At 40.6% G+C, this 27,808-nt stretch overlaps 1 protein-coding gene across 19 annotated transcripts in view; it reads left to right on the top strand.

Moving 5' to 3' along the window:
- The window catches only part of ABI2 (abl interactor 2), a 149,383-nt gene that overhangs the window by 81,484 nt on the left and 40,091 nt on the right, over nt 1–27,808 (top strand). For 4 of the 19 annotated variants that reach the window (XM_073646424.1, XM_073646411.1, XM_073646413.1 and 1 more), the window contains 5 exons: nt 2,255–2,352; nt 7,011–7,160; nt 13,410–13,534; nt 17,574–17,756; nt 22,907–23,065. In XM_073646424.1, coding sequence (XP_073502525.1) covers nt 2,255–2,352; nt 7,011–7,160; nt 13,410–13,534; nt 17,574–17,756; nt 22,907–23,065 — 715 coding nt within the window. The remainder of the gene's footprint in view (nt 1–2,254; nt 2,353–7,010; nt 7,161–13,409; nt 13,535–17,573; nt 17,757–22,906; nt 23,066–27,808) is intronic. The other 15 variants (XM_073646415.1, XM_073646428.1, XM_073646417.1 and 12 more) reach the window with 6 other exon arrangements.

The raw sequence follows: 27,808 nt of genomic DNA, 5'->3' as shown, positions 1-27,808 counted from the left end.
ACTTTATATTGCTGTTAATATTCCCTTTCAGCAATGTGACTACTAAAATATTACTGTCCTGTTAAAGTATGACTTTAGTGGCTAATTATAATAGTCAGGATTTATTCCCTTGTTATCCTCAAGTTAATAGTGAAAGCGAATAGTGAACAAAAGTAAATTTTTACTTTTTTATATATTTATGGACCAATTCTTTTCTCCATTTATTAAAGTGTTACCCAGCCTTTTATAATTTACAAGACAATTATATAGTAGATTAGATGGTGGCCCGATTCTAACGCATCGGGTATTCTAGCATATGTCTCCCGACCCTCCTTTATAATGCCCCATGCAGGAAGTCACATCCCCCGTATATAATACCCCATGCAGGATGTCACATCCCCCGCATATAATGCCCCATGCAGGAAGTCACATCCCCCGTATATAATACCCCATGCAGGAAGTCACATCCCCCGTATATAATACCCCATGCAGGAAGTCACATCCCCCGTATATAATACACCATGCAGGAAGTCACATCCCCCGGATATAATACCCCATGCAGGAAGTCACATCCCCCATATATAATGCCCCATGTAGGATGTCACCTCTCCCCCATATAATGCCCCATGTAGGATGTCACCTCTCCCCCCATATAATGCCCCGTGTAGGATGTCACCTCTCCCCCCCCATATAATGCCCCATGCAGGAAGTCATATCCCCTGTATATCCATCCTCCCATAGTGCCCCATGCAGGTCCCCATGCAGGAAGTCATATCCCCTGTATATCCATCCCCCCATAGTGCCCCATGCAGGTCCCCTATGGCCCCATACAAAACAAAAAAAAATCCAATACTCACCTCCCTTCTCAGCTGCTTCTCTGGACTCCAGCGAAGCCGGCATGTTCACGCTGTGCGCTGTGACCGGTCAGGAGAGAGCGCGGTGTAAAGACGTCACCGCACCCTCTGACCTGAGACGTCACAGAGCATCAGCGGAAAACACAGGAGCTGCTGCGGAGGCACGGGGAGGGGTAAGTATGACGCCGGTGCCGGGGTCCTGATCGAGCGGGGGGAGGGACAGGAGGAGAGGAGAAGGGAGGGGAGGGGTAAGTATGACGCCGGGTGCCGGGGTCCTGATCGAGGGGAGGTGAGGGGAGGGGCGTCACACTTGTCCTCGGGAGATGAGCGGCCGTAGCCGCTGATCTCCCGACGATAGCCGCATGTAGGTCAGCGGCGCCTGCGGTCGGGGGACTTATGCTGCGAGTAGCCGGCTGCATCTCTCGGCTGCATAGCTGCTGACCTCCGTGCCACACATGAGCCGCTAACGGCCGCCATGTTTTTCAGAAATGCCGCATCGCTGATTGGCCGCGGCCGGACCAATCAGCGACCCAGGATTTCCAAGACAGACAGACAGACAGACAGACAGACTAAGACAATTATATAGTAGATTCCTAGGAGAGGTCATCAATTAGTAGATCAGTGAGGTCCCATCGGCTGTTTGAAGAGAGCGCAGCGCTTGTGCTTCATCCTCTTCAATATTTACAGCAGCTTGCGGGCTGGGTTATACTGTACTTTATATTTGCCTGTCTTGTACTTTTTAGAGCAGTGATTGAAGGCCGGCTTAGACTGGCCCACAGGAGAATAGGAGAATCCTCTGGTAGGCCCCTGTGAAGAAGTGCTAATGAGTACAGAAAAAAGTATCTTATCATTATGCAAACTAGCCAAATTAATATTATATAGAAGCAAAAGTAAACTTGTTTACTAGGGTCAGGTGATTTTTGCATGTAGCTGAACATTGGGCCCCAAGAATCGCAGTTAGTAGTGGGCCTTTGCCAACTCAGTCCGACAGTAATTGAAGGTATTGCGTCACTGCAATGGAAAAACACTGAAGTATCTTGCACAGGCGCTAAAAATGAATATAAAAGTACGGAGCAAGCAAGTATGGAGCAGCTGTAAACGTTAAGGAGACTGCTTAAACCACTAATTGGAGGGAGTGCCCATAGTTAAACGCTCACAAATGGAATACTGTTGGTCTATCCTAAAAATCAAACATCAATTTTAAAGATCTTGATGACCTCTTTACTATTTCTTCAGAGGTCCTTTTAGTGTATTTTTATTTTTAAATTTGAATCTAAAGTTTTAGAGGCTGTCCTATCCTGTTATTTTTTCTCTTAAGAGTAAATGCCTTCATGCCATTTTTATCTGACATCTTTTTACATAAAAGTGAAATAGGTTGTAATGTTATATTCCTTTGCCCGATTACTTTTTGCTTTGTACAGGTCAGCACACAGAACATGAAGATGGGAGGATTGCCACGCACTACACCACCAACTCAGAAACCACCTAGCCCACCAATGACTGGCAAAGGAACCCTTGGGTAATTATTTTGTTATAGTACAATGAGGGATGCAGTAAGTCCAGAACTAAACCTTTCCCAGCATGTTTTCAGGTAGTTATTTTACCTATTATTTTATCAAAATATCTGTCAAGTCTTGTTTTTTTATCATACATCTTAATCCTTTTTTAATTTTTAATTTTTTTTTAAAACCGCCATTGTGATTTTAATTAATTTTATCGCTAATAGTACAGTGCAAATGCATGGCAACTGTTCCCTGTCACAAGTACAAAAGGAAGCACCTGCTTGACAGTAACGTTAGGTGGTATAACACACACTGGTCTAAAAGTATATGCAGTATTTTTATACTGCATTAATATTTTAATTCTGATAGTACGTTAAAAGCGTCTATCATATCAGACTTTACTGAATACCAGAAGTAAGAGAGTCTGTATTTTAAGAGATCTATTTGGACTGCAAAGGTAAAGGTGTGGGTTACCGATTGTGTAGAGCAGGGGTGGGCAATTAATTTTCCTAAGTGACCACATGAGATACCTTGACTGTTGTAGAGGGCTGAACCATCCAGCCAAACTAAATTTTGCTTATTGTTGTTTTGTAATAACTTTTATAACTACTTAATGAAAAAAATTAGTCTGTTGACTAGTTATTTCTGCTAATACATATTATGATTGCGCTTATTGTAAGTATTCTTACCTGTAGCAGCTACACAAAAATTAATAATTTACTGCTTTTTATAAAGTTTATATAAAGCAGTAAATCATACTGCTCCTGTTGTTCAGCATTTGTACCTTGAGAAACAGCTTCCAATACAATATGATGCTCTCCAGTCACCACACACAGTATGATGTCCCCACGCAGCCTCACTACACAGTATGATGTCCCCGCGCAGCCTCACTACACAGTATGATGTCCCCGCGCAGCCTCACTACACAGTATGATGTCCCCGCGCAGCCTCACTACACAGTATGATGTCCCCACGTAACTTCACTACACAGTATGATGTCCCCACGCAGCCTCACTACACAGTATGATGTCCCCACGCAGCCTCACTACACAGTATGATGTCCCCACGCAGCCTCACTACACAGTATGATGTCCCCACGCAGCCTCACTACACAGTATGATGTCCCCACGCAGCCTCACTACACAGTATGATGTCCCCGCGCAGCCTCACTACACAGTATGATGTCCCCGCGCAGCCTCACTACACAGTATGATGTCCCCACGCAGCCTCACTACACAGTATGATGTCCCCGCGCAGCCTCAGTACACAGGATGATGTCCCCGCGCAGCCTCACTACACAGGATGATGTCCCCGCGCAGCCTCACTACACAGGATGATGTCCCCGCGCAGCCTCACTACACAGGATGATGTCCCCGCGCAGCCTCACTACACAGGATGATGTCCCCGCGCAGCCTCACTACACAGTATGATGTCCCCGCGCAGCCTCACTACACAGTATGATGTCCCCGCGCAGCCTCACTACACAGTATGATGTCCCCGCGCAGCCTCACTACACAGTATGATGTCCCCGCGCAGCCTCACTACACAGTATGATGTCCCCGCGCAGCCTCACTACACAGTATGATGTCCCCGCGCAGCCTCACTACACAGTATGATGTCCTCAACCCTCCCACAGAATAATATATATATATATATATATATATATATATATATATATATATATATATATATATATATATATATATATATATATATATATATATATATATATAAAAACTACTCCCTTCACCCTGTTCCCCTGTGGCTCCGATTAGCGCTGTGTACTGAGGCACAACTGATGCTATGTAGTGATGTCCTTGTGCCTTCTGCACGCTCAGACGCACAGATTTAGTGGTAGAAGAGGGAGCATTTACCTTTTATATCTGTATCCCAAAGATGCAGATATCAGTGGAGGCGAGTCACAGGGCAGCCGCATGCTGCGGACACCACTGTATAAAGCCCTTTTGCTGTACCGGTCTGTGTGTTGCAGGACGCCACCGTATAAAGCTCTTGGCTGTTTCGGGCCACATGTGACCAGCGTGCCTCACTTTGTCCAGGATTAGTGTAGAGTTGTAGAAAATCATTCTTACTGTAATAATTTAATCTCACAATATTCCAAATTCGCTGTATATTTGACAACATTTTCAAATTTTTGCAGCTTTCTGCTTAGAATATTTGTGGATTGCGTCACTACTCATGTATTGATATTGGCATATATTCCTACATACTTGATATTAATCTACCCATTTGTTAGACTTTTCTATGCACAATCAGGAAGTATAGGTGTTCGCAGACACATTTAGTAATGTGTACTGTAAAAAACCTGGAAAGAGCACTATAGGTCGTGGTCAGAGCCTAAATCCTATATCGGTCAGTTATAAATAAAAAGAGTTAATATACAGTTATATGAAAAAGTTTGGGCACCCCTATTAATCTTAAGCTTAATGTTTTATAAAAATTGGTGTTTTTGCAACAGCTATTTCAGTTTGATATATGTAATAACTGTTGGACACAGTAATGTTTCTGCCTTGAAATGAGGTTTATTGTACTAACAGAAAATGTGCAGTCTGCATTCAAACAAAATTTGACAGGTGCATAAGTATGGGCACCTCACCAGAAAAGTTACATTAATATTTAGTAGATCCTCCTTTTGCAAAAATAACAGCCTCTAGTCGCTTCCTGTAGCTTTTAATGAGTTCTTGGATCCTGGATGAAGGTATTTTTGACCATTCCTCTTTACAAAACAATTCCAGTTCAGTTAAGTTTGATGGTCGCCGAGCATGGACAGCCCTCTTCAAATGATCCCACAGATGTTCAATGATATTCAGGTCTGGGGACTGGGATGGCCATTCCAGAACATTGTAATTGTTCCTCTGCATGAATGCCTGAGTAGATTTGGAGCGGTGTTTTGGATCATTGTCTTGCTGAAAGATCCATCCCCTGCGTAACTTCAACTTTATCACTGATTCTTGAACATTATTGTCAAAAATCTGCTGATACTGAGTGGAATCCATGTGTCCCTCAACTTTAACAAGATTCCCACATGCCGGCATTGGCCACACAGCCCCAAAGCATGATGGAACCTCCACCAAATTTTACTGTGGGTAGCAAGTGTTTTTCTTGGAATGCTGTGTTTTTTTGCCGCCATGCATAACGCCTTTTTGTATGACCAAACAACTCAATCTTGGTTTCATCAGTCCACAGGACCTTCTTCCAAAAAGAAATTGGCTTCTCCAAATGTGCTTTTGCATACCTCAGCCGACTCTGTTTGTGGCGTGCTTGCAGAAAAGGCTTCTTTCGCATCACTCTCCCATACAGCTTCTCCTTGTGCAAAGTGCGTTGTATAGTTGACCAATGCACAGTGACACCATCTGCAGCAAGTTGATGCTGCAGCTCTCTGGAGGTGGTCTGAGGATTGTCCTTGACTGATCTCACCATTCTTCTCTGCCTTTCTGATGTTTTTCTTGGCCTGCCACTTCTGGCCTTAACCAGAACTGTCCCTGTGTTCTTCCATTTCCTTACTATGTTCCTCACAGTGGAAACTGACAGGTTAAATCTCTGAGACAGCTTTTTTGTATCCTTCCCCTGAACAACTATGTTGAATAATCTTTGTTTTCAGATCATTTGACAGTTGTTTTGAGGAGCCCATGATGCCACTCTTCAGAGGAGATTCAAACAGGAGAACAACTTGCAAGTGGCCACTTTAAGTAGCTTTTCTCATGATTGTATACACCTGGCTATGAAGTTCAAAGCCCAATGAGGTTACAAAACCAAAAAAAGTGCTTTAGTAAATCAGTAAAAAGTAGGTAGGAGTATTTAAAACAAGAAAATGATAAGGGTGCCCATACTTATGCACCTGTCAAATTTTGTTTGAATGCAGATTGCACATTTTCTGTTAGTACAATAAACCTCATTTCAAGGCAGAAACATTACTGTGTCCAACAGTTATTACATATATCAAACTGAAATAGCTGTTGCAAAAACACCAATTTTTATAAAACATTAAGCTTAAGATTAATAGGGGTGCCCAAACTTTTTCATATAACTGTATTTATACAAAACAAACAATATTTATCAATACAGACACAAAGATACTAATTACACAACTTACCACAAAATATGTTATAGTAATAGAAAAACACAAAAGAAATGGACCAGCACCTCCTAAGAATAAAATGTGAACGGGTGTAAGCATCTAATACTAAGGTGCTCAGCATCTACGAGTCTAAGAGTTCATGCAGCAGTAAATTTGATTGTGTTTTGTTTCATTTTAGACCCTACAATCTAATTTGTTGATTGTGTTTACACAGTTTTTTGTGGATCAGTTCATCAGATCAATGTCACCATCATCCACCACTACTTTCTGTGGCAGGTCCTTTCTTTGAAGTGCTTTCCCCTCCCTTTCTCTTAATGTGGAATTCCAAACATGAGTGTTGCCTGCCGTCTCAACCAGTGTTCTGCAAGTTGTGTAGCAGTGAAGGGGTTAAAACCATTGAGAGATCCCGATTAGGCCTATATACTTTATCTTGTATATAAATGGGAGCACATTAAACCCTTCCACGTGAAGAAGACTGGGGTGCCTGGTAAAGAAGACTTTAGCCTAATGTCCCGACTCTTTGGGATGACGTTTGCAGGTTTATTTATTTTTTTTTATTTACTTTTGTTTTTCTTGAAGGCGACACTCACCCTATCGCACATTGGAGCCTGTGCGGCCCCCTGTCGTACCAAATGACTATGTACCCAGCCCCACACGTAACATGGCTCCCTCACAGCAACAGAGCCCTGTTAGAACAGCTCCAGTCAACCAGAGGAACCGCACATACAGGTATATGTAAGCCATATAAGACACTGGCATATTCATGAAAGCGACTCACTAGGTTGTTCAGGTTACTGGAGAAAGATGTTTTCAGTTAAAATAGTAGGAAAATGTGATTTAATGGCAAAAAGCTAAGATAGAATAAGACTTGAGCTGAGCTTTCTCTTTATTTTCTTTACATTTTCATGAGCAGTTAATGTTTCATATGTTCTTCACTGACTGCTCAATTGCGAAGAGGTAAATATAAGGTTTCAAAAAAGACTCCTTCCATTTTTAATTCGGCCCCTTTATTTTAGTGGTACGCTTTCTTTTTTTTTTTTTTTTTAAGAGAAATTAAAAATGAAATGCAGACCTTTTCATGAACTCCTTCACTACTACAGAGCATCAGGAAGTTTCCTGGCCACTGGCCATGCTTCAAGAAATGTTTTGTGACTAATGTTTTATCATGTATTTTCTATGTTTTTATGTTGACCCCTTACTACCTAATACCATGCAGGTCTGTTCCTTAATGGGTCATATTGTGTGTCTCGTTCCAAAAGCATGTGACTCCAGCCCTTTCCAAATCTCATTTTGCTTATTTTTCTTGTACAAATGTGTAGTTGCTGCTTAATAGTTTTAACAAGTGCAAATAAATGTAAAGGTAAACGAGGGGACATACACGACATACGGCATCCTCTTCTCTAGCCGGTGCAAAGCTCGGCAGCTGACTTCACCGTGCCAGCCACAGGCGGCACATAACGTCACTGCCATAGGCCGTCTGTGAGGGGCACATCAACGTTTACTGCCGGCTTCTGATTGGCCGACAGCATCTATTGCAGTGCAGGGAGTCGGCAGGTCTCTGCACCACAATACACATGCACAGCTAGCTGAAATAGATGCTGGCGTCGACGGACTCAACTCCCGCCTGGGCGCGGTCGTACCCTTTGTGATCGTGGTCGTCATTCCCGTGCTCCTCATTGAGAGGATTAGCAAAGCTGCAGCAGATAAGAATGTGATTTTTATCAAAACTACAGGAAGAAACCCAGTAAGTGACCCATTGCTGCGATCGGCCTTTCTGTCTGTTTTATGTTGCCATGAGATTAGGAAGAATAAACCGGGTGTCACTTTAAGGGAAATGTACACCAACCACTAGTACCATTACTTGTTTAGACACTTAGACTTAGTGGTCAAACATACTTATGTAGACACCTAAGCATCACATGTGTATTTGACTTTTCAACACCGCATTTCCAAATTAAAAGCAGGCCTATGGATATAAATTCCTATGTACAAAGGAACGGTCATATTAAAACAGAGAAGATCCTTCTCCAACATGTTTCCACAAATTTGGCAACTTACAAGTCTTGACCTTGTTCCGTATTCTCAAACTTGGAAATCCATTCTTGTGCTCTACAGTGCTTCTATGGACTTATAGTAAATGTAGCTACCAAGGACAGTCACTCTGCAGTTCCATTCTGTCAGATGCTAGAGCCCACTTCCTATTTGAGCTATAGCCCTAATTTACTGTAAATCACTTCACCAAGATTTTACTAAGATGGCAGAAATTCTAAAGACTTTCATTGAGGTATCTTCTAATGACTTTACCTGCTAGAGTTTGCAGAGCTCCTTGGAGCAATGCTGCCTGCAGAATCCACTATTTGAAGGGAAGTTAACATAATTTATCTTAATGGCCAAAAGTATTTTGAATACCAAACTGTTATATGGGAAAGCGTAAAATATGTGTAAATCTGGACTTCCTTTTCTTTTCATTATAAATTCTGGTAACACTATTTTACTAGTTAGACCTCTACAACAGTTATTATTTAGGCTAAATTCACATATTGCAGCCACAATGCTTTTGTTTTGCCCCAGTTTAAAAGAAAAGTGCTTTAAAGATGTTGCAGTGTGAATGCAGGCCTAAAGTGATATTCAAATGTTATTAAATTGCTTTAGTTAGACAGCATGAAAATTACCATGGTTGCAATTGACTTGACTTTTCTATCTGCTGTCCTTCTGCAGTGTAAGCTTTTATCTTACATAGTATACAGCTTGTTTCCATGGCCCTTGATCATGAGAGCTTGGCTGAGTATGCAGAGTAGTTACACTCCAGGAGAGGAGTTAACTGCTAAAATACCAGTCCGCGATCTCCAGCCCATTGATTTCTATTCAGCATTTAGCTGCTCACCTGCCTTTCAGCTCCTAGCAGAGCTCTAATCAGTTCTGTAGAGTCACAATTCCCTGGCACCCTGCATCTGAAGTTTCCAGAGCAGTTCTCCAAGTCAGGGCTCTCACTTTCCTGATCCATGTGCTTGTTCAAAGTCCCTGAGTATATGTATATATATATATATATATATATATATATATATATATATATATATATATATATATATATATATATATATATATATATATATATATATATATATATATATATATATATATATATATATATATATATATATACCGTATATTCCGGCGTATAAGACGACCTGGTGTATAAGACGACCCCCCTACTTTCCTGTTAAAATATAGAGTTTAGGATATATTCACCGTATAAGACTACCCCTTTTCCAACGCATACCAAACACCGGTAAAAATTAAAAAAAAAACAGATTTGAATTTAACATGGTCCTTTTTTAATTTAAATTCTTATGACATGCAGGTATATAGCAGGAAAACTGTCACTCATAAACATATTAAAATAGGGGGGACCCCACGTCATTTTTTGGGGGGGTCCCCCATTCTAATAGCTAGTAAAGGCTAGGTATTCAGCTGGGGGCTGATATTAGTAGCCTGGGAAGCTCCGTGGGTATTACCCCCTTCCCAGACTTCAAACATCTGCCCCAGCCGTCTGCTTAACCTCCGCTAGAGACTATAATGATGGTGGATCCCACGCCAATTTTCTTTTTAAAAAATCCTTTATTTTAACACTAAATGACAATTGAGGGGTTAATAAAGATGCAGTCCCTAAATTATTATTAATTTTGTAATTAATTTTTCCCAAAAATGTTGACGTGGGCTTCGCCATATTTTTGTGTCCAGCCAGGTACAGCAGGCAGGAACGGGCTGCCCCCAACCACCAGCTGCCTATTTGTACCTGGCCGGACACAACAATATAGGGAAGCCCTTTTTTTTTTAATTATTTCATGAAATAATTAAAAAAAAAAGACGTGGGGCTTCGCCCTATTTTTGTGTCCAGCCAGGTACAACTAGGAAGCTGGGGGCTGGAATCTGCAGCGCAGGGAGACCCAAGCTTTCTGGGCCCCCCCCGCTGCAAATTGCAGTCCGCAGCCACCCCGGAAAATGGCGCGTTCATAGAAGCGCCATCTTCTGGCGCTGTACCCAACTCATCCAGGGCCCTGGTGCGGTGGCTCACTGGGTAATAAAGGGGTTAGGGCCAGCTTGGCATTATCAGCTGGCCCTAAGCCCGAAATTCATGGGGTCACGCCAATATTAGACATGACCACCATGAATTTCTAGTAAAGTAATTAAAAAAAACACAACACCCAGAAAAAAGTCCTTTAATTGAAATAAAGACACAATTTTTTAATGTTCTAAATTAAACCATACTTACCGTCACGCCCATTCCAGCTGAAGCCAACGATCTCCTGCAATAAAAGAAAAATAATAAAGCAACCTCATCCTTACCTTTCCATGGTTCCCAGGACCGGTCCAGCTCTGCTACATTCACATGACAGGCTGCACCGCAGCAGAACGCTGCCGTTCAGCTTGCCATGCGGCAGACACTGAGAAGCGCAGGCATGCTTGTGCTCCTCAGTGTCTGACTGTGACGGCATCCAGATGAGCCGAGATCATGTCCAATGAACTCGGCTCACCTCATGCACGTCACTGACAGCGTGGGAAAATTCTCCTGCTCCCCGCATGCGCAGTAGAAGTTTCCCACGCTGTCAGTGACGGACGTCCAGGAGGTGAGCTGAGTTCATTGTCGGCTCATCTGGATGCCGTCACAGCGAGACACTGAGGAGCGCAAGCATGCCTGCGCTTCTCAGTGTCTGCGGGATGACAGGCTGGATGGCGGCGTTCTGCTGCGGTCCAGCCTGTCATCTCGATGTAGCAGAGCTGGAGCTGTCCTGGGAACCATGGAGAGGTAAGGATGAGGTTGGTTTATTATTTTTCTTTTATTGCAGGAGATCGTTGGCTTCAGCTGGAATGGGCGTGATGGTAAGTATGGTTTAATTTAGAACAATAAAGAATTGTGTCTTTATTTCAATTAAAGGACTTTATTCTGGGTGTTTGTGTTTTTTTTAACTTTGACTATGGGGTTAGTAATGGGGGTGTCTTATAGACGCCTCTCCATTACTAACCTGGGCTTGATGTCAGCTGGCATTATAAGCTGACATCAACCCCAACCCTATTACCCCCTGCCACCGCACCAGGGCAGCGTGGAAGAGCGAGGCTAAGTGCCAGAATTGGCGCATCCTATGGATGCGCCATTTCTGGGGCGGCTGACGGCTGGTGTTTCTAGCCTGGGAGGGGGCCAATATTCATGGCTCCCTTCCTGGGCTATTAATATCAGCCCCCAGCTGTCTGCCTAGCCTTTGCTAGCTATTAAATTAGGGGGGACCCCACGTCATTTTTTTTGGGGGGTCCCCCATTTTAATAGCTAGTAAAGACTAGGTATTCAGCTGGGGGCTGATATTAGTAGCCTGGGAAGCTCCGTGGGTATTACCCCCTTCCCAGGCTTCAAACATCTGCCCCAGCTGTCTGCTTAACCTCCGCTAGAGCCTAAAATTAAGGGGAACCCCACGCCAATTTTTTTAATAATAAATCCTTTATTTTAATACTAAATGACAAGTACAGTAACCAACACTGTCACTGTACTTCATATATATGTGACTGACATGTTTCTATCTATCTAATCTATGTGTGAAGCTCTATTCTGTCTGTTATAAATTGTCGGGTACCGCTGCTGAATTGCCGGCCGGCTTTTTTAAAGAGACGGTGCATGAAAACACTATTATTTGTTTTAATAAATCCTTTACACTAAATGACAAGTACAGTAAGCAATACTGTCACTGTACTTCATATATATGTGACTGACATGTTTCTATCTATCTAATCTATGTGTGAAGCTCTATTCTTTCTATTCTAAATTGTCGGGTGCCGGCTTATGCCGCTGCTGAATTGCCGGCTTTTCATATATTGTCACAGAAGCGATGCGAACTTCCCTGCTCCGGACACAGCGCAGCGCTTCTGTGACAAGTGAAAGCTGTCGGCACAGAAGCCCTGCGCTGTGTCCGGAGCTGGGAATACGCAGCGATGTGTCAGTTTCAGCACAGAAGCGCTGACTGTCTGGACCTACCGCCGCCGTATTTTAACTCCCTCCACCTTATATTAACTCCGACATGGCAGGGATACGGCCACGGCAGCTTATTAACACCCCCAGAGTATCCCCGCATGTCAATTTCTGAAAGTTTAAAAGCATTACCGGCGTATAAGACGACCCCAGACTAGACAGAAGATTTTTCAGTCTTCAAAAGTCGTCTTATACGCCGGAATATACGATATATATATATATATATATATATATATATATATATATATATATATATATATATATATATATATATATATATATTCATGTGAACTGTTGCCCAATGAGGAGCATTCGTCCCCTCACCAGCAACCAAGAGGTAAGGAGACTTCAAAGCTATGAGTTGCTTAAGAGACAACTTAATAGATTTTAGTCTTCCTTTTACATAATAAATATGAATATTTGGGTTGTCTTCCCATGACATCCACTTTTTCACAATGAACTGGCCCCGACTATCAGCTGAAGTTGCAGCTGACCATACATTTTTATTTCATTTATAGTATTACATTTCAGCTGTTGAAATGAGTAAATGACCATATTAATGATAGCAGGACCAGTTTGACTACAATGTGTCCCTCTTTTTTAGTAACTCATCTTCAGGAAATGGGAAATTTCCCCACTGTGATATCCCTATTCCCCAGTAAATAATCAATAACCACTTCTCACCTGTTTTCTTTTATTAACATAACCGTCCCAAAATTGCCACATTTTTGGGGCTCCATTGGCTGAATGGTGGAAAAAAAACAAAAGAAAGATGGTAAAAAAAAAAGGAATGACGACGGTATTGGTCTGTAGTTACAGCCTACGTGCAGGTATTTTTGTCCCGGTCATGCACTGTTCCTGAACTGATTACCTGATATCTCCTCAGACATATAATACATGAGCTATAATGTTGATTTATCAGAAAGGTGGGTATATATTAATTCTGCTTTTAATTTTTGTAGCAGCAGCGGCAGTAGTGGCGGCAGCCACCCTAGTAGCCGGAGCAGTAGTCGAGAGAACAGTGGAAGTGGTAGTGTGGGTGTCCCAATTGCTGTGCCCACTCCTTCTCCTCCAAGTGTCTTTCCAAGTAAGTCTTGAATGAAGTGTTAGTGTAATGTGAATTATTCTTCATCATGGGGTAATTTGAGAGCTATTTTCACCCAGAGAAAAATCATCTTTTTGTTGTCAATCAGTATGCTAGACACATCCTGCTACCTAAATCTGCACAACCTATTTTCAGCATATGCTATAGAAAAGGTCCCATCAATTTTTAGCAGTCTTTTTTTTTTTGCTATTTCTAACTCATACAGGTAAGTTGGGCAGTTTAGACAATATTCTGCTATAGGACTGTGCAGAAAAATGACACTGAATGCAACATGCTGCATCTATTTAAAGGGAGTCTGGCACCAGTTTTTTGCCAAATACACTAAGAACAGCATAATATAACTACATGTACCCTGATTCCAGCGATGTGTTACTTACAGGGCTGATTGCTGTAGTTTTGATAAAATCACGGATTTATCAGCAGAGGATTATCACTAGAGGACTAGTAAACCTGCTGCCATGTAGTACTCCATGTTCATGAACTCTGTATAACGCACCACCTCCACTTCTGATTGGCTGCTTTCTACCTATGCACAGTACATGCAGAAAGCTGCCAATCAGTGGTGTGGGTGGTGTTATACAGAGCTCAGCATTTATAGATCGGGTAGATATGCAGCAGAAAAACAGTGATTTTATCAGAACTGCAGCAAGCAGCCTTATAAATGATACATCACTGGAATCTGGGTTTCAGCTCCTACATTATGCTTCTATCAGATCAGGAAGCAGAAACCTGCTGACAGATTCCCTTTAACGATTTTCAGGTTAAAGACATTTTGAAATTGAGTTTGTGGTCTAGCATATATCAGTAAAAAAAATGGTATTTTCACGTTTTAGTGAAATTGTGCTTAGCAGTTCGACATGCTGAAGAAGCAATTTCTTGTCAGCTTTTACTATTATCATTTTGTTACCATTTTCATGGTTATGTAAATGAATGATTTTTATGCTTTATTACTCCTATATATTTTTGTTTCAAATAAAGTAGTTTATACATAATGTCAAGGTATGTTTTGCCAATAAGTACTTGACCAGATACATAATCATTTACAAATCACCTATCCTGGGGAATATTATCTTTCCCATGCCACCTCTAATAATCGGGGTTCTTTCTGCACACTTACTTGTATAGTTTCATTGAGCCGTACACACATCCGTTTTAAAAATGGATCCGTTTGTCCGGTCTCTGAGACTCTGCATGTCCTATTCTCATTCATTTTGTGGATAATGTTTTTGGGAAAACGAATGTAACATGGAAGACATACTTTGAACTTCAGAGTTCGATCCCAGTTTAATCTGTTTTTAACTGATTCATTGCTAAGAGTCAATGGATAAATAAAAAAAAAAGTTAAGACTGCTTGCTTGAAAAAAAACAAACTGATGCAACTAGAATGACACCTGACAAAAAATTGGTCCGTTTCCTTCAGAAGGTAACACACAGATGTGTGAATGCAACCTTGAAAGCAGGAAAAGACTCAAGAAAGGCTGCGGACAGTGCTTTCCAGCAGTATGCATGTCACAGGCCTTTTGCAGATTAAAGCCCCTAAGTAGGGACAATTGGTTGGTAATAGACTTCATATACAAGAAGCAGTGCGGGGGTAATTCTGTAGGACAAATATAGCATTACATATTCAGCCATTCATTTGAATTGCTATGTAGTGGATAAGTCTAACAAGTCTGCTAGAAGCGGAGCTGCTCACCATGATGTATGCCCTTGTGGAGCATATAAATGGGTTTTCATGAGACTATGCAATTACTAGTTTATTAAACTGGAAAATAATGATTATTGATAGATCTTGTTGTACAGCTTTCACGTTGAAATGTCACAGTAGGAAAAAATAGTTTATTGACTTTAAAGGGAACCTGTCATGTAAAAAAAAAACGCACCTAACCTGTAGATATGAGGTTAATCTCCAGGTTAATATCTTTCTAAAGCCGTGTGACCTTTGTACTGAAAGCCGGCTACCGGGAGGAATTTAACTTTATTCCCAGCAGCAGCCTCTGTGTTTGTTATACAGGCACGGCCGGTGCAGCTTCAGTCACCGCTATGTATACAGTGTGCAGTGGCTGTAACCACGTCCTGGCACTGACTGACAGCCAGCTCTGCACTGATGCACTGCTGAGCCGGCTGTCAGTCAGTGCCGGGCTGTGGTTACAGCCACCAGTCACTGTTCACTTAGCAGTGACTGAAGTCCCACCTGTAAGACTGAAAGCCCAAGGGTGTCAGGAGGAATAAAGATAATTTCCTCCTGGTAGCCGAGCTTTTCAGTGCAACGGCCGCATGGCTTTAGAGCACTATTAATCTGCAGATTAACCCCTTATCTGCAGGTTAATAGCGTTTTTTGACATGACAGATTCCCTTTAAGTACTGCCAAGTAAAAATGTCAACAGTCAAAATTTTGACCCCCAAAGTTGAAAAAAAAAATCCCCAAATGATGACTTGTGCTTTAAAACACATGTATTAACATTGTAAGTAATATCTGTCGTGACTCCGTTATTGCAATAAAAATAAGCGTTGTAGTTTCATCAGTTCTGACGAATAAAATATTTTTTGGTGTAAAGCATGGATTTTTCTACTTTTGAGTACAAGAGTCAAAGATCCTTTTTCCTTTTCTTTTTTTTCATATGTTTTTCCATCAAATGTTTTTTTTTATTTTTTTTTTAGTGTTTCGGTAATAATAGCTGCAATCAAATTTAAAATTGTTAATTCCCTTTTTTATAGCAGCACCTTTAGTTTCTGCACTAATAAACTAATAGAACTTGATAATCAGAAATCAATGCATTATAGAGTATACAATTGTTTCATGAAGATTTGTTTGCTAATTCTAGGAAATCTGACATTGCACAAACACAAATGATCATGCGATATGATGTGCAATTTTACACCTAATGACATAGTTTCTGGGGTAAATAGCCTAGTTTTAGATTCTTCTTTATGGCAAAACAAACCTTAAAGGGAACCTGTTATGTCCACAAATGCTATTTACCTTCAAATATAGGTTTAATTTGTAGGTAAAGGCTGCGTGCCCACGTAGCGTTTTTCAAGCGTATATGCTGCGGAATTACCGCAGCGTAAACGCTTGTTAAACGCTAGGTAATCCGCACCCCATGGTCCCCAAGGGGATTCCGCATGTTCTATGCACATGCTGCGGATTTTTCCGCAGCGTTTATGCTGCGCTCAAAAATCCGCAGCATGTCCATTAATTTTGCGTTTCCGCAAGCGGAATTGCCTTGTGCAATGCATTAAAAAACGCAAGGCAATTCCGCATGTGGAAAACGCACGAAAAACGCGCAATAAACGCGTGCGGAATTCCGCATGCGTTTTTCCGGGAGAGGACTTTCAGAAATGAAGCAGAAATTTTCTGCTTCATTTCTGCAACGTGGGCACATAGCCAAAAGGTGTTAAAAGCCTGCCCGGCTGCCTTATTGAAAAAACACATACAGAGAGAAAATGAAGTTCTATTCTCCCTGTAGCCGCTCCCTTGCAGTCATTAAGGCGGTGCCGGGAGCAGTTACAGTCACTGCTCACTAGTAGTGACACAGTGAGATTGCTTGAATCGCTCCCCGACACATTGATTGACAATTTGCTGTGCACACACACTGCATATCAGGCTGTCAATCAAGGTGCCTGGGAGGGATTACAGCCAATCTCTCGGTGTAGTCAGCAGTGACTGTAGCCACTCCCTTCACCTCCCCAGTGACTGGAAGTGAGCAGCGGCTACAGGGAGAATGTAACTTCATTTTCTCCCTGTGGCCATTCTTCCCATAAGGCTGCCAGGCAAGATTTTAACAATTTTTACCTGCAGATTAACCCCATATCTGCAGGTAAATAGCGTTTTTGAACATGACCGTTTCCCTTTATGTGAAGTTTTCTCCCCCCTGCATGAATTTCATATGTGACTGGCTGTGAATGATGGCATTACCTATTTCTCTTTACTAAATTCCTAACACTGAGCTTCATGAAAGCATTTCTAATCCCACCTAACATGCTTTCTGTATTAACTTCACATCTTCCTCTCTCCACCTAGCCCCTGCTGGCTCAGCTGGCACTCCTCCCATCCCTGTTACCTCCACTCCTGCCCCTGTCCCTCATACTCCTGCTGCTGCCCCTCCCTCCTCAACTACCCCAGATGCTGCTGCAGGAGCCCAGCCCCCTGCTGATGGTTTCACCTCTCCAACTCCCCCTGCTGTTTCCTCTGCTCCTTCTACAGGTGAGTGTGTGAGTGTCTTTAACAGTGTGGGGTGAAGTGACGCACCAGTCTAATCCGTCCACTTTGCTGTAACAAGAATGCACATTTGCATGCCTGAATCTGTGTTCACACAATGACTTCTTTCCTGTGCTTCAGACATACGTAAAAGGTTTTTTCTGAATTCTGTAGAAGCAGTTACCTAATAACTAAGGTATATGTACTGTACTTCCACAAGATTAGATGACTAATCAGCAGGAAAGAGAATTGTAACAGATCCAATTGTACAATTATACTGGCCCCCACTGTCTTGTCAACTTGGTTATTTATATTCATCATAAGAAAATAAAAGTTGTAGATTTAACTCTTTTATATGATTACTCATGTGGTCATTCACTGTGCCCAACGCAAGTCACCAGAGCTCTGTAGGTTATTGGTACTGGTAGTACTGGAACCAGTAAGCAGTGTTGAAACTGTTCTACTTGGGCAAATTCATACATTGTGGGCTGCCACATTATTGTATTAGGGCAAGGTGCATCATTACCTGTCACTGCTACTTAAAATCTATGGTAGAGCCGAGTAATAAAATGTTACTATTTTTTTATTATAATAGATTTACATATATTTATTTACTCATTAGATCGTGTCTCTTTGTAAGGCCAGATTGCAAATATAGAATTCCCTTAAAGCTCTAGTATTTGTCCACTGATGACAACTCGGCAATGTGGAGAGGCACATCTTTTGTCTGATAGCAATAAAAATCTGCTTCTAAAACTGGTGTGTTTGTCATTAAACCAAATCTGTCACTAAGGTTTTTGCTACCGCATCTGAGTGTAGCATGATGTAGAGGAAGAGACCCTGATTCCAGTGATGTATCACTTACTGGGTGCTACAATTGTGATAAAATCATTTTTCCCTTCTGCAGATCTAGCAGTGTGCATTGACAGACAGCTGCTAATCAGTGGTGGGAGGCGGGGTATACAGAGCAATTGACCAGAAGGCACCTGATGCCTTGTCCTGTAGTGATAATCTCCTGCTGATAAAACACTGATTTTATTTAAACAACACACAGCCTAATAAGTGACACATCACTGGAATTGGGGTCTCTGCCCCTACATCATGCTGCTCTCAGGTTACATAGCAAAAACCTGTTGCCAGATTTCCTTTAATAGCGATCTGCTAATTTGTCACACTCTGTTTGCTGTGTCAGATTGATGTACAGTAGCTCATCAAGAGAATGCCAAGAGTGTGCAAAGCAGTCATCAAAGCAAAAGGTGGCTACTTTGAAGAACCTAGAATATAAGACATATTTTCGGTTGTTTCACACTTTTTTGTTAAGTATATAATTCCACATGTGTTAATTCATAGTTTTGATGCCTTCAATGTGAATGTACAATTTTCATAGTCATGAAAATACAGAAAAATCTTTAAATGAGAAGGTGTGTCCAAACTTTTGGTCTGTACTGTAAATGCCGCTAAAGCTCCTTGTGAATATGTCAAACGTATTGCCTGATGGATACTGAAAGCAGTATACTCCTTCTAACTTGGGCCATGTATAAAGCCTTTAAAAAAACAATGGATCATAACTTTAAGAAGTGTATAGTGCTATATTATTTTTAATATCATAAGGGTGAATACAACTTTCATTTGTGCAAGAAAAATCCAGTAAACAGACTGCTTTTTTATATAAATAGCATTTTTAATTAATGCTTTGCATGAGGTCATTGATTTTACACATTTGAGAACCTGATGTAAAAATTATTATTTTGTTTGTTTTTTTTCTACTTAGGCCTCATTCACATGTCTGTGTTTCCAGTAAGTGTGGTATCCGTTTTTTATTCACTGATACCACATGTACCTATTATAACCTATGGTGCCAAGCACATGTCCATGTTTTTACACTGACCTTGTGTCTGTGCAAAACACACGGAGACTTGTCCATTTTTTTTCCGGCAGCATGGATGACAAAGGCCAATACAAGCCTATGGGTCCGTGAGAAACACGTACCGCGCACGGATGGCGTCAGTATACAGTCAGTGTGCTGCTCCTGTTTAACATTGCAAAGTATAGGAGAAACTTCGTAATTTTTTTTTTTTATGCCGGAAAAACACTGATAGTAAAAAACTGACACATTGATAGAAAACACTGATGATGCCAGTACCGCTGTTACACTTGCGTATTTTATACGTGTGAAGAAGGCCTTAAACATTGTGATCTAAGAAATGTGTAGACTCGAAAACTTTCCACTTACATCTGTAAATGACATTTATGTAACTGGCACTTCTCAGAGGTGCTGTCATGTTCTTATCTTTTAACACTGCAATTTCACACCAGCATGTACTGCACGTCAGGGTATGTCATGTAGAAAATGGATAAATGTCTGTGTCATTCACATCACGCTATTTTTGTGGAAGCAAATTTCAGAACCTGTAATTATTATGTCCGTTATACATTTTGTTCTTCATAATATTTAAACTTAACGATCTAACTCTTCAAGGAGAAATACAAAAAGTGACGAGAAATTACAAGACTTTTCTCACATACATGTTATTAATAAATGAGATGATTTCCATCAGTATTTGGCGATGTTCAGACACCTGTATTTTCAGTCTGTTGTTCATGTGCACAATAAATAACCCAATAATAACCTATGGACAGTGCACACATGTGATTTTCCACATTAACTGATGGTCCATTTTACGGACCGGACTAATGCTATACGGATGAGAGCGTGGAGCTTCACCTGGAGCTCTTCACGAGCGCAAAAAAGGTCCATTTTCCATTTTATCCTCTTCCTAGTATTCACTCTTGGATCTGCAGCAGCCGTTGTTTTGGGCTTATATGGTGTTGTGGTCCCACAGCCCTGCCAGGTGAGCACATCCCTGCTCCACCTGTCTTTCTATTGTCTACCGGTTAAGACCCTATATTGCGCTATTGTTTTCCAGCTTTCCCATTGGATCTCACTACAAACACACAGAGCCCAAAGCGGACACACTGAGTAGCTGTGATCCCCTCTGAGCCTGCACAATACCAGGAAGATGCAGTGTTTTCTAGCCCTCATCTTCCTATAATGGTAGCAGCCCGAGCTTGCTCAGATTGCTGCTGTTTATTTAAATACTGCTATCAATCACTGACCGTGACATTTAAATAACTCGTTCTGCACCAGCTCCTATTGCTCAACCCCCTGCTCTAATCCCACAATTGCTAACCAGTGGAGGCCCCCCCTTGATGTTTGGTATTTCTGTGATCTTCCCGCTATGGAAAATAGAAAATTGTGTTGCCAGGTCATTTTTACAGCACAATTGACACTGTAAGCTCAAACCCCCAAAACAATGGTGGAATTGCATTATTTTTCCCTCTATTTCACCACTTTTGGACTTTTTATGTTTATAGACACATTATTAAATTAAATGGTATCAATCAAAATTACATCTCTTTCCACTAAAAAAAAATCGTCCATACAGCGGAAAAATAATCTCAAAACTGAAAATTTGCCCGGTTGGGAATGGGTTAGTGTCAAATCTTTTATTATTAGTGTGGATTCTTTTTAGTTCTTTTTTTATAACTTAGAAAATGTTTTAGATTGGTCTCTTTTAACCTCTTTGTATTTCCCAGGAGGTAATAGATCCTCTTTAAGTAAAAATGATACTTATTTGTTCTATTTCCAAATCTGGAAGCAAAACTGGGTTTAATGGTAATTTTTCATGTATTCTTTAATTCCACATTATGCAGATTTGCTTGAAATTATTGGTCATGATGAGCTTTGGGGGGAGGGGGACTAATGAGGTGAAAGCACTAGTTTTGGAATATTTCGGGGAGGAGACAACTTGCTACAATTCTTGGAATCCCACAAATTCAAGGCCAATTTAAGATGTTACCCTACCTTACTCCTTACACATAAAATTTGGTGGACCTGCAAGAAGTAGCTGGGAATGCGGGATTGCTCTAAATATACCCCTATTTGGAACAACCCTTGTTTGATTGAATTACAACATTTGGAAGGGTTTGGGGAATGGAAATGGCAGGGCTTGAAATTTCTGTGCCAATTATATCTGGATGGTCATTTTTGTTCATTTGAACATTTGATACTAGAGTTTAATTTGAATAATTCTGATTTCTTCAAGTATCTACAACTGAGACGCGTGAAAGCATATCTGACCTTATCTATTTCATCTAATGGGTTATTAGAGACTGTGGTACATACTAAAGCAACCAAGGGCATCATTTCCTAATTGTAGAACATGCTATTACTAAAAAATATGGGGGCTCCTATGGCCCTTGTCAAAAAATGGGAGAGACTTATGGGTCCCCTCTCTTTTGAAGAATGGGATCGGCAGAAAAGATCTCAATTGTTTATTATTCACAGGTCTAAAGCTCCAAAAGTATTACACAGGATGGGTCTTAGAACTGATTGCTGTACACGCTGTGGGGGTTGGGGGGCAGACCTAATTCATATGTTCTGGTTATGTTCTCAGCTAATCAAGCTGTTGTGAAGGGTTTGTAGACTACTTATGTCCTAAATCCTGTGTTTTGGATCTCGTGGGGGGTGTTGGAGGCTCTTCCCTTTATCCATAGCCAAATATTTTACCAAAATTATTGCCAAATGTTGGCTGGCAAATGTTCCTCCATTAATAGATGAGGTAATACGATGTCTGAATAATACAATTTTTATGGAAAAAAAATATATATTAAAAGGGAGCAATTCCTAAATTTGGGAAACAATGGGGGATTGGATACGATTCCCAGTGGTGGTTTCTGAGGAGTTGGCGAAGAATGTGATTTGTAATGTTATTAGTACTTTAATATATACGAGTTGCTCTGCTAGCATATTCACTGTTTGTTGCGCTCCAGAAGGGAAGGTTGGGTTTTGTTTAGGAGATGGGGGTAAGGGAGAGAAAATGTATACTGTTCAAATATTTATGTGAACATTTGTCATGTATGCTTACAATCCATATGTATGTGATGTACAATATTCTTATGATCACAAATTGTTCTGATATTAATGTCAGTGGTTTCACTAAAAGTTTTTTGATTAAAAAAATATATATATTGGTCATCAATTACAAGATTCTTTATGCTGGTTCTGCTCAGTGATTAGTTTTTACAAAATACAAACTTGTTTTTTTGCATTTAAAAAATATGGTCAATTTATCTTTCTTTTTTCTGCCCTCCAGCCAGCCCTGCTCAGTTCTACAGTATGAACAGACCAGTGTCTCGGCACACTCCGCCAACCATAGGAGGCTCTCTTCCATATCGGCGTCCTCCATCAATGACCTCACAGCCAACCCTTCAGAACCAGATTAATGGAGGGCCTTTTTATAGCCAAAATCCAGGTAAAAATGTAATTGTTTTTATAGAAATACCCCTTAATTTATGTTTCATAGTGTTAACATTTCAGATGTTAAGTAGATAATCTCTTTATTATGTTGCCTAATGCACCTCTGTCATTTTGGAAGCCAGTAATGCTGCAGCAATGTTTATTGACAGCAGCTAGGCTTCCAGGTATATTTTATGGATAATGAGGATTTGTTTCATGCTCAGAACAGTATTATTTACTTGCAGTTTGAATTTTTTTATAAATGGAGATCTATGTGGGATTTCCAAAACAATTTGTTTTTATGAGGTTAGAACTTTTTTTGACCATCCATAAAAAGTGTCATTGCAGGATAATTATATAGCCATTAATGGTAATTTAATCCCTTGTATCCCCAAGGATTAGCCATTTTGAGAATTGGTGACTTCAGTGATGCAGTGCTAAAAATTAGAGCAGCCCCTGTTTTGTAACAAACATGTCTACTTTGCTTTATTTGCAAGCACAAGTAACTGTCCTAAACAAGCAGAGCCCTAAATAATGAATGTAAATTGTTTCTAGTCACATAGCATGATGTAAACTAGTTGTTGTCTGTTACTTAAAACAATGGATCATGGACTGACAGCTGAAGATGAGGAACCATTAAACATCTATGAACATGTTAAATTGGCCACATCATGGAATAGTCGCTGCAGAGCTGAGTAAAACGTAGTTTTTATTTTTTTAATTTCTCATCTTCGTTGTAAAGATATTAGCTTGTACAATTTAGGTTCCCCCAGATTGGGGTCTGGGGTGTGTGTACTTATTTTCTTCTACATGATGCTGACCAATCATAAGCAGGAGGCATCATGCAGGGGAAAAAAACAGGCCCCCCAAAAAGCTTAGTACAGGCTTTTTTTGTGTGCGAGGCATTTAATGACACACAAACCTGCTGTTCTCAATGGTGGCATCTACTGTGCAGAGCTGTGTGTCATTACAAGAACCTCTAGCAGACCTCATCTTGAGGCAGCTCTTCTGTACTCCCCTGTTCCCCCACACTGACTGCTGTGAAATGAGCTGCAAGAAGTGTTTGTAATGAGACACCGCTCTGCTCTTCTCAACACAGTTGAGTTCCAGCAGTGAGATCATGGAGGAGAATTGGGCTGTGTGTCGTTCATTCCATGTCTCACAGAGAAAAAAACTTGTTTTAAACTTTTTTGGGGGCGTGTTTACTTTTATCCACTGCATGATGCCTTCTGAATAGGTTGGTCAACATCATGCAAGGGAAAAAGTACACTTCCCCAGAGATGAATTTCTGGGTAATGCCCCATTAGGCTTATGATCACCTAAACTTTATAACCTAATATCTCTGCAGCGGTGATGAGAAATTTACAAAAATAAGATCTATGTTTTACTCTGCTCTGCAGTTATTATTCCATGATGCGGCCAGTTTAACATGCTCAAACTGTTGAATAGTCCTCTTTAAGCTCCTTACTACTGATTAAATAGTAAGCATTGTACATGTCTACATATTCTATTGAAACCTGAAAGGAATTTGGCTGTCAATAAGGGTGTTAAAATAAAAGTAGCTTAAATCCGTTTCCACTAACATAAGATGTATATATAGAGGCCTGAGGTTATAAAGGATGGGGAATGATAACAGCAGCTGGGAACATCTTTACATTGCTTGGTTAAGCCGTCTACCCATTATGTAGGAAAGCACTGAATAAAACCAAAAAGAACAATGTGTAAAAGTTATGACACTTACGGATGGGAGCTGCATTTTGTTACATTGACAGAATATTATATAACAGATGTATTCATGTTGACAGCTGACTTTAGTCATAGCCTCTTGCAATGAACAATAATTTGATCTCGAGTCCCCATATTTGTTTTTCCATGTCAATAGCTAGATGTCTGAACAAGGCTATTTTCCTCAATGTAATTCATTTTACAAGATGACTAAATGAGAGTTCATTACTTAAACCATTAAAGTAGCATTTCTGTGCTATTAGTCCTTGTGGTTGATATTCCAGAGGTGTCATAGATCGTTGCTCTGACCACGACATGAAATCTGTGGTGGTAAAGGAGTATTCCCTTCTTATAATGTGATTGCATATCACTAAGATTCGCCCATCCCTTTTATCCCCACTGATCCTGAGAATATAGGGGACCACACTGTTGTAGCGCTGTGTCCTCTTCTGCAGTTCCATAGGTGGCTGGAAGCTGGGATGTGTAGTGAAGGTGCTCGTTCATTCTCCAGATCTGTGGGGGTCCCAAAGGTTGGACCTCTACTAATCATAAAATGATGCGGATGTGCAATCACGTTGTAAGGTCCAAACAATCATTTAAGAATGTGAGCTGTCAATAAAAGCTACAGGATTCTTATCATTTCTAGGTTTTTAAACAACTGAAGGGTAAGTTATTGATTTGATAATAATGGAGGCAGCTCTTTTTGATTGAAAGAAAATGTATTTCAGAATTTAGTTTGTGCATTCAGGGTGATCAAGGTAGGAGAATTTGAAAAAAAAACAAAACATGTAAAATAACTTGTTTCAAGCATTTTTTCAATTTCAAAGAGTCTAATCTACTCGCTGATTCGACTTTCTGGTGCAGATTTTCTTGCAAATACACATCTAATCAGTCATTGAACCTGTACACGGACCCCTATTTTAAAGCCCCTTATTGTAGAGCACAGACAAACATTAGGATGGATTAGAGCAGTGTTTCCCAAACCCCATCCTCACAGCCCCCCACAGGTCATGTTTTCAGGATCTCCTTAGTATTACACAGGTGATTGAAGTATCATCAAGGCATCAGGAATTCTCTCACCTGTGCAATACTAAGGAGATCCTGAAAACATGACCTGTGGGGTGCCGTGAGGATGGGGTTTGGGAAACACTGGATTAGAGGAACTGCATAGACAACTATAGCAGCCAGTCTTACTGTTTGATTTAAAAAAATCAAATTTGCTAAACTTTTTGAAGTTCAAAGTTTGTTTTATATATGTATTATTTAATTATATGAAACTTGTGTCCTGTGTGTATTGGTTGGAAAGCATATTTCACACATCAGATTGTAAGGCTTGTCTTGCTGAAGATGTCACTTATAGACAAGATGATAAATCATAAGGTAAGGTATTACACAATAGTATCATTAAAATATTATTTTATGTAAAGTGATCATTCAATCCACTTGACTAATTCCTACTTAAAGGGAATCTGTCACTAGGTTTCTTGCTATGTAATCTGAGAACATCATAATGTGGGAGCAGAGACCCTACAGGGTTGTCACTTATACCAGGCTGTGTTTTGCTGATTCATTGAAGTCATTTTTTAGGGGTATTTTTTACATAAGCAAAGATTTGGGGAAGAAATGACATATTTGTGTAGGAAATATGCAAAATGAGCAGTCCAAAATGAAACAACATAGTATTACCAAAACATGTAAAGTCCAACTAATTACAGAAGGAACAATAAGATTTAAAGGGTAAGACTAGGAAAAAGGGAAGGAAAAATTGAGGAAGAATGGGGGGGGGGGGGGAGGGAAGGGGAGATCAGGGAAGGAAGAAAAGGGAGCAACAAAAAGACATCTGAACCATGCCTATTCAATCAAAATAACAAAAGAAATTAGTGTTCTGCTGTTTTAATACAATCAGTGTTTTATCAACAGAAGATTATGATTACTGAACAACTGGCCTCCTGCACCATAGTCCAACCCTGCCCCCAGCAATAATGAGCAATAATGTACCAAGGAAACTGTGGTTTGGGTGAGGTTATACACAACTCAACACCTGAGTTCTGCTAGATCTGCAGCACAGAAATCTGTGACTCCATCATAACTGCTGCACCCAGTAAACTAAGTGATACAACGCTGGAATCAGGGTCTCTGTCCCTATCTCATGCTGCTGACAGATTCCTTTTAAGTGGAAGCATGAAGTTAGGGCAATTAACAGGACTAGACACTTTTTTTTCTCTTTAGACAGCTGTCGTCCCCGCTTTTTTTGTTTTCTTTATGCTCGCAGTTGCTTGACAAGTGAAAAAGTTATTTAAAGTCATACATTGATGTGGATCTTTACAGACACCTAAGGAAAAGTTTCATAAAAAGGTACAAAACACCTTTCCTTCAGTAGGAAATGTTCTAAAATAAATAGCAGTTGCATACTCCTCGAAGCCCCTGCCACGCCAGCGTCACCTGTTGTGCAGTAAAGTCCCATCCTATAGTCAACTGACCGCTGCAAGCAATCACTGGCCTCAGTGGTCATGTGCTGTACATGCAGATGTCAGATAAGTGCTGTTTATGTTATGACATTCCCTACTCTAGGAGAGACTCATTAAAATCACAGAAAAGCCCTGTAATGTCAAATACTGAACTAGTCTCTTCCACGGTCTTGAGTTAACGAGCTAAGAAAGTGTCCAGTAGCTGTCTTTCTGTGAGGTTGGTGAACCACGCATGACTGAGCTGAAAAATATTAACAACGTTGCAATTGTGCCATATCTTGCTGAGATGTCATATACTGCTGTCTTATTCTCCTCACTGATCCTGTTTCTCTGTCTGACAGCTTGTATCATGATCTCTCTTCATTTACATCTCCCTCATTTGGCAGATGCCTGTGTGTTCTCTCTGACAGTACCATATGTGTTTGAATTTACAACATAGGTATTACTTGTGTTTTTTTTAAATATTAACTCCTAAGTAAAGTTAAATATCACTGTAAAACTTGCTGTTATTCTTCTGGATTGGGGATGCAGTGCCTTATGGCTTTCCTATAAGCATTGGCATTAGG

This window comes from Phyllobates terribilis, unplaced genomic scaffold (assembly GCF_046119375.1).
Source record: "Phyllobates terribilis strain yellow unplaced genomic scaffold, ASM4611937v1 Scaffold_9__5_contigs__length_417890890, whole genome shotgun sequence".
Classification (NCBI taxonomy): Eukaryota; Metazoa; Chordata; class Amphibia; order Anura; family Dendrobatidae; genus Phyllobates; species Phyllobates terribilis.
Note: the sequence above shows the minus strand (reverse complement) of the source record. Positions and strands in the feature narration are given on the sequence as shown.